The sequence below is a fragment of the Anomaloglossus baeobatrachus genome, chromosome 6, assembly GCF_048569485.1.
Source record: "Anomaloglossus baeobatrachus isolate aAnoBae1 chromosome 6, aAnoBae1.hap1, whole genome shotgun sequence".
NCBI lineage: Eukaryota > Metazoa > Chordata > Amphibia > Anura > Aromobatidae > Anomaloglossus > Anomaloglossus baeobatrachus.
This window is the reverse complement of record NC_134358.1, coordinates 32,234,198-32,248,239: the sequence shown is the minus strand read 5'-3', so window position 1 is coordinate 32,248,239 and position 14,042 is coordinate 32,234,198. Positions and strand designations below refer to the sequence as shown.

Sequence of the window (14,042 nt, the reverse complement as noted above, 5' to 3'; positions counted from 1 at the left end):
GCCCTTGTTCCTGAGGAGGGACTGGGATAATCACTCCTTCCGCTCTTAGGGAGCCCACCGCCTGCAGCAGAGCATCTGCTCGGTCTGGACGTGGGGAGGTTCTGTAGAACCGAGCTGGAGGACGAGAATTGAACTCGATTCTGTACCCGCGAGACAAAATGTCCGTCACCCACCGGTCTTTGACCTGTGACATCCAAATGCCGGAAAAGCGGGAGAGCCTGCCCCCGACCGGCGATGCGGAGGGGGGGGGCTGGAAGTCATGAGGTAGCCGCTTTGGAAGCGGTACCTCCATTTGCTTTCTTGGGGCGTGTGTGAGTCCGCCACGAATCTGAGTTTCTTTGCGTCCTCTGAGTCCCTTTGGACGAGGTAAACGGTGTCTTGCCCGAACCTCGAAAGGACTGAAACCTCTGCTGCCACTTTTTCTGCTGAGGTTTGGATGTTCTGGGTTGTGGTAAAGAGGAGTCTTTACCCTTGGACTGCTTAATGATGTCAGCCAATGGCTCGCCAAACAGTCTATCTCTAGACAAAGGCAAACTGGTTAAACATTTTTTGGAACCAGCATCTGCTTTCCAGTCCTTTAACCACAAGGCTCTGCGCAAAACTACCGAATTGGCGGACGCCATTGAGGTGCGACTGGTAGATTCTAGGACCGCATTGATAGCGTAAGACGCAAACGCCGACATCTGCGAGGTAAGGTGCGCCACTTGCGGCACTGCTGGATGCATGATAGCATCCACTTTTGCTAAGCCAGCTGAAATAGCCTGGAGTGCCCATACGGCTGCGAATGCCGGAGCAAACGACGCGCCGATAGCTTCATAGACAGATTTTAACCAAAGGTCCATCTGTCTGTCATTGGCATCTTTAAGTGAAGCGCCATCCTCCACTGCAACTATGGATCTAGCTGCAAGTTTGGAAATCGGGGGGTCTACCTTTGGACACTGTGTCCAGCGCTTGACCACCTCAGGGGGGAAAGGGAAACGCGTATCTTTAGATCGTTTAGAGAAACGCCTTTCTGGGTGAGCGTCGTGCTTCTGGATTGATTCTCTGAAGTCAGAGTGATCTAACAAAGCACTCAATTTACGCTTGGGATAAAGGAAACGAAACTTTTCCTGCTCCGCAGCCGCCTCTTCTGCTGAAGGGGCTGGGGGAGAAATATCCAACAGCCTATTGATGGCTGAGATAAGGTCGTTTACCATGGCATCCCCATCCGGGGTATCCAGGTTGAGAGGGGTTCCAGGAGTGGATTCCTGATCACTCTCATCCGACACATCACAGGGAGACTGATTGCGCTGAGACCCTGAGCAGTGTGAAGACGTCGAGGGTCTTTCCCAGCGAGCTCGCTTAGGGTGGCTGGGGCCATCATCTGAGTCATAATCCTCGGCCTGTGAAGCCGGGGACCCCCCTGTGGGCTGGATACATTCCAAGTAAGGGGGACCTGAGGACAGAGGCCTCTCCGTGCCCAGAGACTGAGCCCCATGCATAGATTGCAAGGTTTCAAGGATTTTTGCCATAGATACAGACATATTATCTGCAAAAACTGCAAAGTCCGTCCCTGTCACCGGGGCAGAACTTACAAGCGTCTCAGCCTGGGTCACTACCTCTCCTGACTCCGGCTGGCGAAGCAGCACCGGGTCGGAGCATTGCACACAATGGGGGTCATCGGAGCCTACTGGTAGATTAGCCCCACATGCAGCACACGCAGTATACACAGCCCTTTTTGCCTTGGCCGCCTTGCGTTTTGAGGATGACATGTTGCTGCTTCCACAGAGTGATCTGGGATATGCAGCCAGAAGCGCACCTCACAGTGCAAGAAATACAATATCTATATATATGTACCCAGTACACTGACACACAGTGAGGCACTAGAGGGACCAGCACAGAAAAATCGCTTACCGCCCGCTTAAAAAGCGGGTGTGTGGTCGCCAGATAGCCCCTAGTCCAGGTCTCCCAGAGCCTTGCGTCCTTCCTCCAGCCAGGCATGCATGTAATGGCTGCCGGCGTCTCTAGAGAGGAAGGGGGGCGGGCCCTGGGCGTTCCTGGCCAAGAGCGGGAAGCCTGCTTCCCTCTGTGCATAGTGTGAGGGCTGGAGCATGTAAATCAGGCTCCAGCCCTCGTCGCTGCTAACGAACAGCGTCTCTCCCCTACCCTGAATGACAGGGTGGGGGCGGGAACGAAACGGAGCTGCCGGCGTCCTAGGCCCAAAAAGCCGGGGACTAAATTTATAACCGCCGCCGCCGTAAAAGCGCGGACGGCGGATCCCCGGCGCACCACAAGTCACAGCAGCGCCGCCCGGTCCAGAGGGGGTCGGCGCTGCGTTCCCAAACACAAACAATCCCCCAGTAATCTGTAGGGACACCAACTCCACGTTGCGGTCCCCGGCGCACTACAACACCCAGCCAGCCCGGAGTGTGTCTGTGCCTGCCGGGGACACAGAGTACCTGTAAGATGCAGGGCCTGTCCCTGATCGTACTCCTGCTCCGAATCCATCAGGTTCTAATGGGTCTGTGGATGGAGCCCGGCATCAGAGCTGAGAGGCCGGCAGGATCCCACTTCCACAGAGCCCTACAAGGGGATGTGGAAGGAAAACAGCATGTCAGGCTCCAGCCCTGTACCAGCAATAGGTACCTCAACCTTACAACACCATCCAGGGGTGAGAAGGGAGCATGCTGGGGACACTATATGTGTCCTCTTTTCTTCCATCCGAAATAGTCAGCAGCTACTGCTGACTAAAATCTGTGGAGCTATGCATGGAATGTCTGACCTCCTTCGCACACAAAGCTAAAACTGGAGAACCCGTGATACCACGGGGGGGGTATAGCCAGAGGGGGAGGGGCCTTGCACTTTTAATGTAGTGCTTTGTGTGGCCTCCAGAGGGCAGTAGCTATACCCCAATCGTCTGGGTCTCCCAATAGAGCGCTGAAGAAATCACCATTTCCCATACTGTGCCTTCACGTAAACAATAAAAGTCCCTCTAATCTTTGGCTGCATAAAGTGCTTAGAGAGAACCTGTGACCAGATTTGTCCCTTATAAGCTGTGACCACCACCAGTAAGTTCATCTGCAAGGGATTCTAGAATCCTGTATGTAAGAGCCCAGGTCACTGTGTATAAAGTAAGAAAAACCTTTATTATACTTACCTAGGGGGCGGTCCGTTCCAATGGGAGGCGCCAGACAGAGTATGATGACATTTATCTTTTTATCGCAGTCGTCCTCCTCAGCCCCGTGTGGATGCCGCGTCCTATATCATCCACACAGGCCGGCATTGGGGCACTTTACCCTGATCGGCTGAGGGCAGATCAAAGTGAACAGCTACGCCCATCGATCGGACTGGACCACCCCCCTAGGTGATTATAGTTAAAGGTGTTTTGTGAGTTATACAGAGCGGCCTGGGCTCTTATACACAGTATTCTGGAGTGCTGTATATAAGGGATCACTGGTGGTGGCAACAGTCTAAGTTACAAATTTGCTGACCGGTTCCCTTTAACAGCAGCCAGTGGTGGTCTCAGCTTAGTACAGTGATCAAGTACAATATCAGGTCAGCCCTGAATACACTTGCATTGCATAAACCTGCAACTCCCACTATATATGGTATTAAAGGGAATCTGACAGCAGGTTTTTAATGCTATGTAATCTGATAGTAATATAACTTAGGGACGGAGACACTGATTCCAGTGATGTGTCACTTACTGGGCTACTCTGTGCAGTTTTGAGAGAATCCCTATATTATCTTATGTTGACATACCAGCGCTAAGACTACTGAGCTGTGTAATATGCCGCTCACAACCCTGATTGGCAGCTACCTGTACACACTGCAAGCTGCCAATCAGTGGTGGGGGCGGAGTCACACAGATTAGCTGGACTAGCCTGTACGTTAGACCTAGTCTGGGCAGTGATAATCTCCTGCTGATAAAACACTTATTCTATTGAAACTACAAAACACACAATCTAATAAGTGACATCACTTTAATTGGGCTCTCTTGTCCTATATTATGCAGCTCTCAATCAATTTGGTAGTTTGAAATACAATATACATGATTTGATATGAAATTATTTTCAGCAATAATATATCTATATAACACTGTACACATGTGCATAAAATATATATGCATAAAAAAGGACAAGTCAGTGTTATACAGCCGAGGACCTCCAAACAGAATAAGACAAGTGTGAACAGGTGCAAGCCAATATAACCAAGAAAATACAGCTGCACTCTGAAATTCTAGAAGATGCAAACGTTGACTGAATATATGAATTTGAAATTGCATTACGACTATAAAAAATATGTTAGAAAATGAGATACTTAGAGCACACATTGTCCATTTAATGAGAGCCCAACAACCGCGACAAGGCGTATCTCTTTGTTGGGACACTAACCTAACACACCTCTACCCAGGCTGAAAACCTATAATTTTAGTAGGCTTTTAGATTAGAGATGCCTTTAAAATTGTAAGGCTTTCAGCCTGGGAGGAGGCAAAAAAAAAGGTTAGGGTCTCAACTAGAGATGAGCGGACCCATGGAAGACTTCAGCCAGACTTTAGATAAAGTTTAGTTCAAGATCCCAACTACTTTTTTGTCGCGATCAATAGTATGGTTATTAAAAAATGTGACCTTTCAGCCATCTTCACCATGTTCCTCTTTTCTTCAGGTTCTTTATACCGTATTTTTCGTTTTATAAGACGCACTGGATTATAAGACGCACTCCAAATTTGGAGGGAAAAAAAAGTGAAAAAAAAAAAACAAAACAAAACATGGGGTCCATTTTATAATCTGGTAGTGTCTTACCAGGGAGAGGGGGCAGCAGTGGAGCGGGGGTCACATGAGGCGGGGTCGGTACTGGAGTACTGAAATACTACGAGTAGTGTAGCGGGGGGCCCAGATACTCACTGCGGGTGCTGCTGTGTGCCGGGGCTAGTGACGCGGCTGCTGTGTGCGGGGGGAGGTGAATGATTCAAATAATGGCGGTCGGAGTTATTGCGTGCGCAGATGAGAGCTTGAGCTGAGAGCTCCATCTGCACACGTGCTGACCCTAGGCGCCATTATTTGAAAGCCTGACCACCGACATTTTCAGAATGACAGCACGCCGTACAGAGCAGCTGCCAGCTGAGCAGAACTGAGCAGGCGAGCGCCGTGCAGAACGGAGCAGTCGAGCAGAAAGGAGCAGCCGAGCAGAACGGAGCAGCCGAGCAGAACGGAGCAGCCAGAGCGCCGAGCAGAACGGAGCAGCCAGAGAGCCGAGCAACATTCGGATTTTAAGACGGACCCCTCATTTTCCTCCCAAAGTTTTGGGAGGAAAAGTGCGTCTTATAATCCGAAAAATACGGTAAATGTTTAAAAACCTCTTCAGTCATTAAACCTCTATTTAATGTAAAAAAAGTGAAAAGAAGTGAAGGAGGAGGGGGACGCAGCTGCAGTATCTCTGACAGATTGACACACCCACTGCCAGAGGAGTAGAAGACATCCGATTGGCTCAGAGCCCACAGCGTATCAGGAAGAACCCACCCACTCAGGAATTCACATAAACCAGGTAAAGGCCCAAAATCTAGGCGTTACGCACAATATTTCTGACTTCAAAACATGTTCTATACATTGAGAGACTGCGAGTTTGTTTCTTACCGGGATGATTTGCCTTTATGTGAGACTTAATGAGTCGATCGTCTGAGAAGGATTTTTTACAGGCAGGACAGGAATAAGTCTTCTTGACCTACAGGCAAAAAAAAAAAAAAGAAAAAAGAAAAAAATTAAGCGCACAATCAATAAAATTACACGATAATGGTGAGTTATGAGCCTGTAAAGGCAGAGTATTGATCGACCACTAATGTGATTGATGACGAGGACGGATTTAATGCAGGACCAGGCTTTCTAGTTCAGATGGAGACCATTTATTTTTGCTTTTTGTGCATATATACACTACCGTTCAATAGTTTAGGGTCATTCAGATATTTCCTTATTTTTTTAAAGAAAAGCACATTTTTTTTTCAATGAAGCCAACATTAAATTACACAGAAATCCCCTCTATACATTGTTATGTGGGAAATGACCTTTCTGTTGCAAGCATCTGGTTTTTAATGCAATATCTACATAGGTGTAAAGAGGCCCATTTCCAACAACCACCACTCCAGTGTTCTAATGCTACATTGTGTTTGATAACTGCATTAGAAGGCTAATGGATGTTTAGAAATCCCTTTAAAACCCTTGTGCAAGTATGTTAGCACAGCTGACAACAGTTTTGTTGATTAGAGAAGCTATAAAACTGACCTTCCTTTGAGCTAGTTGAGAATCTGGAGCATTTACATTTGTTGGTTCCATTAAACTCTCAAAATGGCCAGAAAAAGAGAACTTTCATGTGAAACTCGACAGTCTATTCTTGTTCTTAGAAATGAAGCATATTCCATGCGAGAAATTGCCAAGAAACTGAAGATTTCCTACAACGGTGTGTACTACTCCCTTCAGAGGAGAGCACAAACAGGCTCTAACCAGAGTAGAGAGAGAATTGGGAGGCCGCGCTGCACAACTGAGCAACAAGACAAGTGCATTACAGTCTCTAGTGTGAGAAATCCACGCCTCACAGGTCCTTAACTGGCAGCTTCATTACATAGTACCCGCAAAGAAGGGAATTTTGTTACTTACCGTAAATTCCTTTTCTTCTAGCTCCTATTGGGAGACCCAGACGATTGGGTGTATAGCACTGCCTCCGGAGGCCACACAAAGCATTACACTAAAAAGTGTAAGGCCCCTCCCCTTCTGGCTATACACCCCCAGTGGGATCACTGGCTCACCAGTTTTAGTGCAAAAGCAAGAAGGAGGAAAGCCAATAACTGGTTTAAACAAATTCACTCCGAAGTAACATCGGAGAACTGAAAACCATTCAACATGAACAACATGTGTACCCGAAAAACAACCACAAATCCCGAAAGACAACAGGGCGGGTGCTGGGTCTCCCAATAGGAGCTAGAAGAAAAGGAATTGACGGTAAGTAACAAAATTCCCTTCTTCTTCGGCGCTCCATTGGGAGACCCAGACGATTGGGACGTCCAAAAGCTGTCCCTGGGTGGGTAAAGAAATACCTCATGTTAGAGCTGTAAAACAGCCCTTCCCTACAAGGAGGCAACCGCCGCCTGCAGGACTCTTCTACCTAAGCTGGCATCCGCCTAAGCGTAGGTATGCACCTGACAATGCTTGGTGAAAGTGTGCAGACTCGACCAGGTAGCTGCCTGGCACACCTGCTGAGCCGTAGCCTGGTGCCGTAATGCCTAGGGCGCACCCACGGCTCTGGTAAAATGGGCTTTCAGCCCTGATGGAACCGGAAGCCCAGCAGAACAGTAGGCTTCAAGAATTGGTTCCTTGATCCATCGAGCCAGGGTGGATTTGGAAGCCTGCGACTCTTTACGCTGATTAGCGACAAGCACAGAGAGTGCATCCGAGCGGCGCAGAGGCGCCGTGCGGGAAATGTAGATTCTGAGTGCTCTCACCAGATCCAACAAATGCAAATCCATTTCATATCGATGAAATGGATGAGGCAAAAGGAAGGTAAGGAGATATCCTGATTGAGATGAAAGGGGGATACCACCTTAGGGAGAACTCCGGAATCGGGCGCAGCACTGCCTTGCCTTGGTGAAACACCAGGAAGGAAGCTTTTGGATGACAGCGCTGCTAGCTCGGACACTCTCCTAAGAGACGTGACCGCTACCAGAAAGGCCTCTTTCTGGGAAAGTCGAGAGAGTGAAACATCTCTCAGAGGCTCGAAGGGCGGCTTCTGGAGAGCAATTAGTACCCTGTTCAGATCCCATGGGTCCAACGGCCGTTTGTACAGAGGGACAATGTGACAAACCTCCTGCAGGAACGTGTGTACCTGAGGAAGTGGTGCTAGGCGCTTCTGAAGAATACAGATAGCGCTGAGACTTGTCCTTTGAGGGAGCCGAGTGACAACCATTTTCCAAACCAGATTGCAGGAAGGAAGGAAAAGTAGGGAATGCAAATGGGCAGGGAGACACTCCCTGAGCAGAGCATTAAGAGGAGAATATCCTCCACATTCTGTGGCAGACGTCAGTTTTCTAGTCTGTCTCATGGTGGCAATGACGTCCTGAGATAATCCTGAAGACGCTAGGATTCAGGACTCAAAGGCCATACCGTCAGGTTCAGGGCCGTAGAATTCAGATGGAAAAAACGGCCCTTGGGACAGTAAGTCTGGCCGGGCTGGTAGTGCCCACGGTTGGCAGACCGTGAGATGCCACAGATCCGGGGACTACGACCTCCTCGGCCAGTCTGTGGCGATGAGGATGGCGCGGCGGCAAACGGACCTGATGTTGCGTAGCCCTCTGGGCAGCAGTGTCAGAGGGGGAAACACTTAGGTAGCTGGAACTGCGACCAAACCTGAACTAAGGCGTCTGCCGCCAGAGCTCTTTGATCGTGATACCGCGCCATGAAAATCGGAACCTTGTTGTTGTGCCGAGACGCTATTAGGTCGACGTTCAGCATCCCCCAGCGTTGACAGATTTCCTGAAAACCGTCCGGGTGAAGATACCCTTCCCCTGCGTCCATACCCTGGCAACTGAGGAAGTCTGCTTCCCAGTTTTCTGCGCCCGGGATGTGAACTGCGGATATGGTGGATGCTCTGTCTTCCACCCCCATCAGACTCCGCCGGATTTCCTGGGAGGCTTGCCGACTGCGTGTTCCGCCTTGGTGGTAGATGTATGCCACCGCTGTAGAGTTGTCCGACTGAATTCGGATGTGTGTGCTTTCCAGCCACGGCTGGAAGGCTTGCAGGGCAAGATACACTGCCCAGATTTCCAGCACATTGATTTGAAGGATGGACTCCTTTGAAGAGAGTCCTTGACCGTCTGAGAAGGGGGACGTTCCTTCTAGGGACGTCGACTTCCCATCCCATTAGCAAAGAATGCCACATTGGGGTGGACGCAGATGAAACTGCGTGAAAGTGACTGCCTCTGCATGAGTCGTGTTAAGGGGTGTGACTGGCCATGAAGGAGAGACTGCACCCCCGTCTGTAGTGAACGTGTCCAGCGGAAGCTTCACTATCGCTGAGGGAGCGTGAAACTCCATGCCCAGATATGTCAGCGATTGGGTCGGTGTCAGATTTAACCTTGAGAAGATAATGATCCACCCGAAACTCTGGAGAGTCTCCAAGGAAGGATCACCGAGTGACCCTGAGAGTGCAGGACTGCTCCCACTGCTGCCCTGAACTTGGTGAAAACCCGTAGGGCTGTCGCCAGACCGAAGGGCAGGGTTACGAACTGAAGATGCTCGTCTTCAATAACGAAACGTAGCAAACGTTGGTGCTCTGGAGCAATCGGCACGTGGAGATAAGCATCCTGTGTCCATTGATGCTAGGAAATCTCCTTGAGACATTGAGGCAATGACGGAGCGGAGGGATGCCATCCGGAACCGCGTGGCCTTCACGTGCTTGTTGAGCAGTTTTAGGTCCCCCACAATCAGATTGGAGGAAAAACCGTGTCTTGTTCCTGAAGAGGAACAGGAATTACCACTCCTTCTGCCTGCAGAAGAGCATCGGCTCGGTGGGTACGTGGGGAAGTTCTGAAGAATCGAGCCGGAGGCCGAGAACAGAACTCTATCCTGTACACGTGAGACACAATGCCTCTCACCCACCGGTCTGTGACCTGTGGCAGCTAAATGTCGCCAAGGCGAGAGAGTCTGCCACCAACCGCGGATGCGGAGAGAGAGAGCTTAAAGTCATGAGGAGACCGCCTTGGAAGCGGTTCCTCTGGCTGCCTTCCTTGGGCGTGATTGAGCCCGCCTGGAATCTGAGCCCCTCTGAGCCTTTTGAGCCCTTTTGGACTAGGACAATTTGGACCTGCCCGAGCCTGGGAAGGACCGAAACCTCGACTGTCTCTCTCGGACAGCATTAATAGGGTAAGTCGCAATGCAGACATTGCGAGGATAAGGACGCTACCTGCGGCACAGATGTACCTGTGCTCAAGACCAGCTGCGCAAGACCAGCTGGCATAGCTTAGAGTGCCCATACGGCTGCGAATGCCGGAGCAACCGACACGCCGATAGCTTCATAGACAGATTTCAACCAGAGGTCCATCTGTCTGTCAATGGCATCTTTAAGTGAAGTCCCATCTCCACTGCAACTATGGATCTAGCCGCAAGCCTGGAGATTGGGGGATCCACCTTTGGACCCTGGGTCCAGCGCCTGACCACGTCAGGGGGAAAGGGATAACATGTATCCTTAATACATTTGGAGAAACGCTTATCTGGTAAGCGTGGTGATTCTGCACTGCTTCTCTGAAGTCAGCGTGGCCAGAAAAGTACTCAATGTACGGTTGAGATACTGAAATGGGATTTCTCCTGCTGGGAAGCTGACTCCTCCACTGAAGGAGCTGGGGGAGAGATATCCAACATGCCGTTGCTGGACGCTATAAGATCAGTCACCATGGCGTCACCATCCGGTGTATCCGGATTGAGAGCGGTGTCAGGAGCAAAGTCCTGATCAGCTACGTCTGCCTCATCATACAGAGAGTCCTCTGCTGTGACCCTGACTAGTGATGAGGCCGAGTGCCGCTCCCAGCGAGCTCGCTTAGGCTGTCTGGGACTGTCGTCCGTGTCAGAGCCTTCACCCTGGAATGCCTGGGACCCCCCCGGAGCACTGATTTTGTTCCAAATGAGGGTGGCCAGGGAGCAATGATCAAGATTGCCCATGGCCTGTCTGGACTGCAAGTCACTATCCCATGACAATCTATCAGCCGAAACTGCAACACCGTCCCTGTCCATGGACAGGGTTCACAGGTGGTTCCTTTGGCCACCTCTAGTAGAGACCCCGGCTGACCAAGTGCTACAGGGGAGCATTGCACACAACGGGGGTCAGTGGAACCTGCCGGTGGAACAGTATCACATGCAGTAAAGAAGGGAATTTTGTTACTTACCGTAAATTCCTTTTCTTCTAGCTCTTATTGGGAGACCCAGACGATTGGGGTATAGCTACTGCCCTCCGGAGGCCACACAAAGCACTACACTAAAAAGTGCAAGGCCCCTCCCCTTCTGGCTATACCCCCCCGTGGTATCACGGGTACTCCAGTTTTAGTGCCAAAGCAAGAAGGAGGAAGCCAATAACTGGTTTAAACAAATTAACTCCGAGAAACATCGGAGAACCGAAAAAACCGTTCAACATGAACAACATGTGTACCCGCAAACAACAAAAAAATCCCGAAGGACAACAGGGCGGGTGCTGGGTCTCCCAATAAGAGCTAGAAGAAAAGGAATTTACGGTAAGTAACAAAATTCCCTTCTTCTTCAGCGCTCTATTGGGAGACCCAGACGATTGGGACGTCCAAAAGCTGTCCCTGGGTGGGTAAAGAAATACCTCATGTTAGAGCTGCAAAAAAAACAGCCCTCCCCTACGGGGATGTCACTGCCGCCTGCAGGACTCTTCTACCTAAGCTGGCATCCGCCGAAGCATAGGTATGCACCTGATAATGCTTGGTGAAAGTGTGCAGACTGGACCAGGTTGCTGCCTGGCACACCTGTTGAGCCGAAGCCTGGTGTCGTAATGCCCAGGACGCACCCACGGCTCTGGTTGAGTGGGCTTTTAGCCCTGAAGGAACCGGAAGCCCCGCAGAGCGGTAGGCCTCTAGAATTGGTTCTTTGATCCATCGAGCCAGGGTGGCTTTAGAAGCCTGCAATCCCTTGCGCGGACCAGCGACAAGGACAAAAAGAGCATCGGAACGGCGCATGGGCGCCGTTCGGGAAATGTAGATTCTGAGTGCTCTCACCAGATCTAGCAAACGTAAGTCCTTTTCATACCGGTGAACCGGATGAGGGTAAAAGGAAGGCAAGGATATATCCTGATTAAGATGAAACGAGGATACGACCTTAGGGAGAAACTCCGGAATGGGGCGCAGCACTACCTTGTCCTGGTGGAACACCAGGAAAGGAGCCTTGGATGACAAAGCTGCCAGCTCAGACACTCGCCGAAGCGATGTGATCGCGACAAGAAACGCCACTTTCTGTGACAGGCGAGAAAAGGAAACGTCCTTTAGAGGCTCGAAGGGCGGCTTTTGCAGAGCAACAAGTACTCTGTTCAGATCCCATGGATCTAACGGCCGCTTGTACGGGGGCACAATATGACAGACCCCCTGTAGGAACGTGCGCACCTTAGGAAGACGTGCTAGACGCTTCTGAAAAAACACCGACAGTGCCGAGACTTGCCCTTTAAGGGAGCTAAGCGACAAGCCCTTTTTCCAACCCCGATTGCAGGAAGGAAAGAAAGGTGGGCAATGCAAATGGCCAAGGGGATACTCTCTGTGCAGAGCACCAAGATAAGAAAATCTTCCACGTTCTGTGGTAGATCTTAGCAGACGTTGACTTCCTAGCTTGTCTCATTGTGGCTACGACTCCTTGAGATAATCCTGCAGACGCTAGGATCCAGGACTCAATGGCCACACAGTCAGGTTCAGGGCCGCAGAATTCTGATGGAAAAACGGCCCTTGGGACAGTAAGTCTGGTCGGTCTGGCAGTGACCACGGTCGACCGACCGTGAGATGCCACAGATCCGGATACCACGATCTCCTCGGCCAGTCTGGGGCGACGAGTATGACGCGGCTGCAATCGGATCTGATCTTGCGTAACACTCTGGGCAAGAGTGCCAGAGGTGGAAAGACGTATGGGAGCCGGAACTGCGACCAATCTTGAACCAATGCGTCTGCCGCCAGAGCTCTTTGATCGCGCGACCTCGCCATGAATGCCGGGACCTTGTTGTTGTGCCGGGACGCCATTAGGTCGACGTCCGGCACTCCCCATCGGCGACAGATTTCCTGAAACACGTCCAGGTGAAGGGACCATTCCCCTGCGTCCATGCCCTGGCGACTGAGGAAGTCTGCTTCCCAGTTTTCTACGCCGGGGATGTGAACTGCGGATATGGTGGAGGCCGTGGCTTCCACCCACATCAGAATCCGCCGGACTTCCTGGAAGGCTTGCCGACTGCGTGTCCCCCCTTGGTGGTTGATGTATGCCACCGCTGTGGAGTTGTCCGACTGAATTCGGATCTGCCTTCCTTCCAGCCACTGCTGGAAGGCTAGTAGGGCAAGATACACTGCTCTGATTTCCAGAACATTGATCTGAAGGGTGGACTCCTGCGGAGTCCACGTCCCCTGAGCCCTGTGGTGGAGAAACACTGCTCCCCACCCTGACAGACTCGCATCTGTCGTGACCACTGCCCAGGATGGGGGCAGGAAGGATCTTCCCTGAGACAATGAGGTGGGAAGGAGCCACCATTGTAGAGAGTCCTTGGCCGTCTGGGAAAGAGAGACTTTCCTGTCCAGGGACGTTGACTTCCCGTCCCATTGGCGGAGAATGTCCCATTGAAGTGGACGCAGATGAAACTGCGCAAAGGGAACTGCTTCCATGGCTGCCACCATCTTCCCGAGGAAGTGCATGAGGCGCCGTAAGGGGTGCGACTGGCCCTGAAGGAGGGATTGCACCCCTGTCTGTAGTGACCGCTGCTTGTTCAGTGGAAGCTTCACTCTCGCTGCTCGAGTATGGAACTCCATGCCAAGATACGTTAGTGACTGTGTCGGAGACAGATTCGACTTTGGAAAGTTGATGATCCATCCGAACGTCTGTAGAGTCTCCAGTGTAGCATGTAGACTGAGTTGGCATGCCTCTTGAGAGGGTGCCTTGACAAGTAGATCGTCTAGGTAAGGGATCACCGAGTGTCCCTGAGAGTGCAAGACCGCTACCACTGCCGCCATGACCTTGGTGAAAACCCGTGGGGCTGTCGCCAGACCGAATGGCAGAGCTACGAACTGAAGATGTTCGTTTCCTATCACAAAACGTAGAAAACGTTGATGTTCTGTAGCAATTGGCACATGGAGATAAGCATCTTTGATGTCTATTGAGGCAAGGAAGTCTCCTTGAGACATTGAGGCAACGACAGAGCGGAGGGTTTCCATCCGGAACCGCCTGGCGTGCACATGTTTGTTGAGCAGCTTTAGATCCAGAACAGGACGGAACGAGCCGTCCTTTTTTGGAACCACAAAGAGATTGGAGTAAAACCCTCTCCCTTGTTCC

The 14,042-nt window shown here is 51.0% G+C and overlaps 1 protein-coding gene across 3 annotated transcripts in view; it reads right to left on the bottom strand.

Annotated features, from left to right (window-relative positions):
• The window catches only part of ZFAT (zinc finger and AT-hook domain containing), a 259,690-nt gene that overhangs the window by 143,169 nt on the left and 102,479 nt on the right, over window positions 1–14,042 (bottom strand). For all 3 annotated transcript variants that reach the window (XM_075352843.1, XM_075352844.1, XM_075352845.1), the window contains one exon: window positions 5,613–5,700. In XM_075352843.1, coding sequence (XP_075208958.1) covers window positions 5,613–5,700 — 88 coding nt within the window. The remainder of the gene's footprint in view (window positions 1–5,612; window positions 5,701–14,042) is intronic.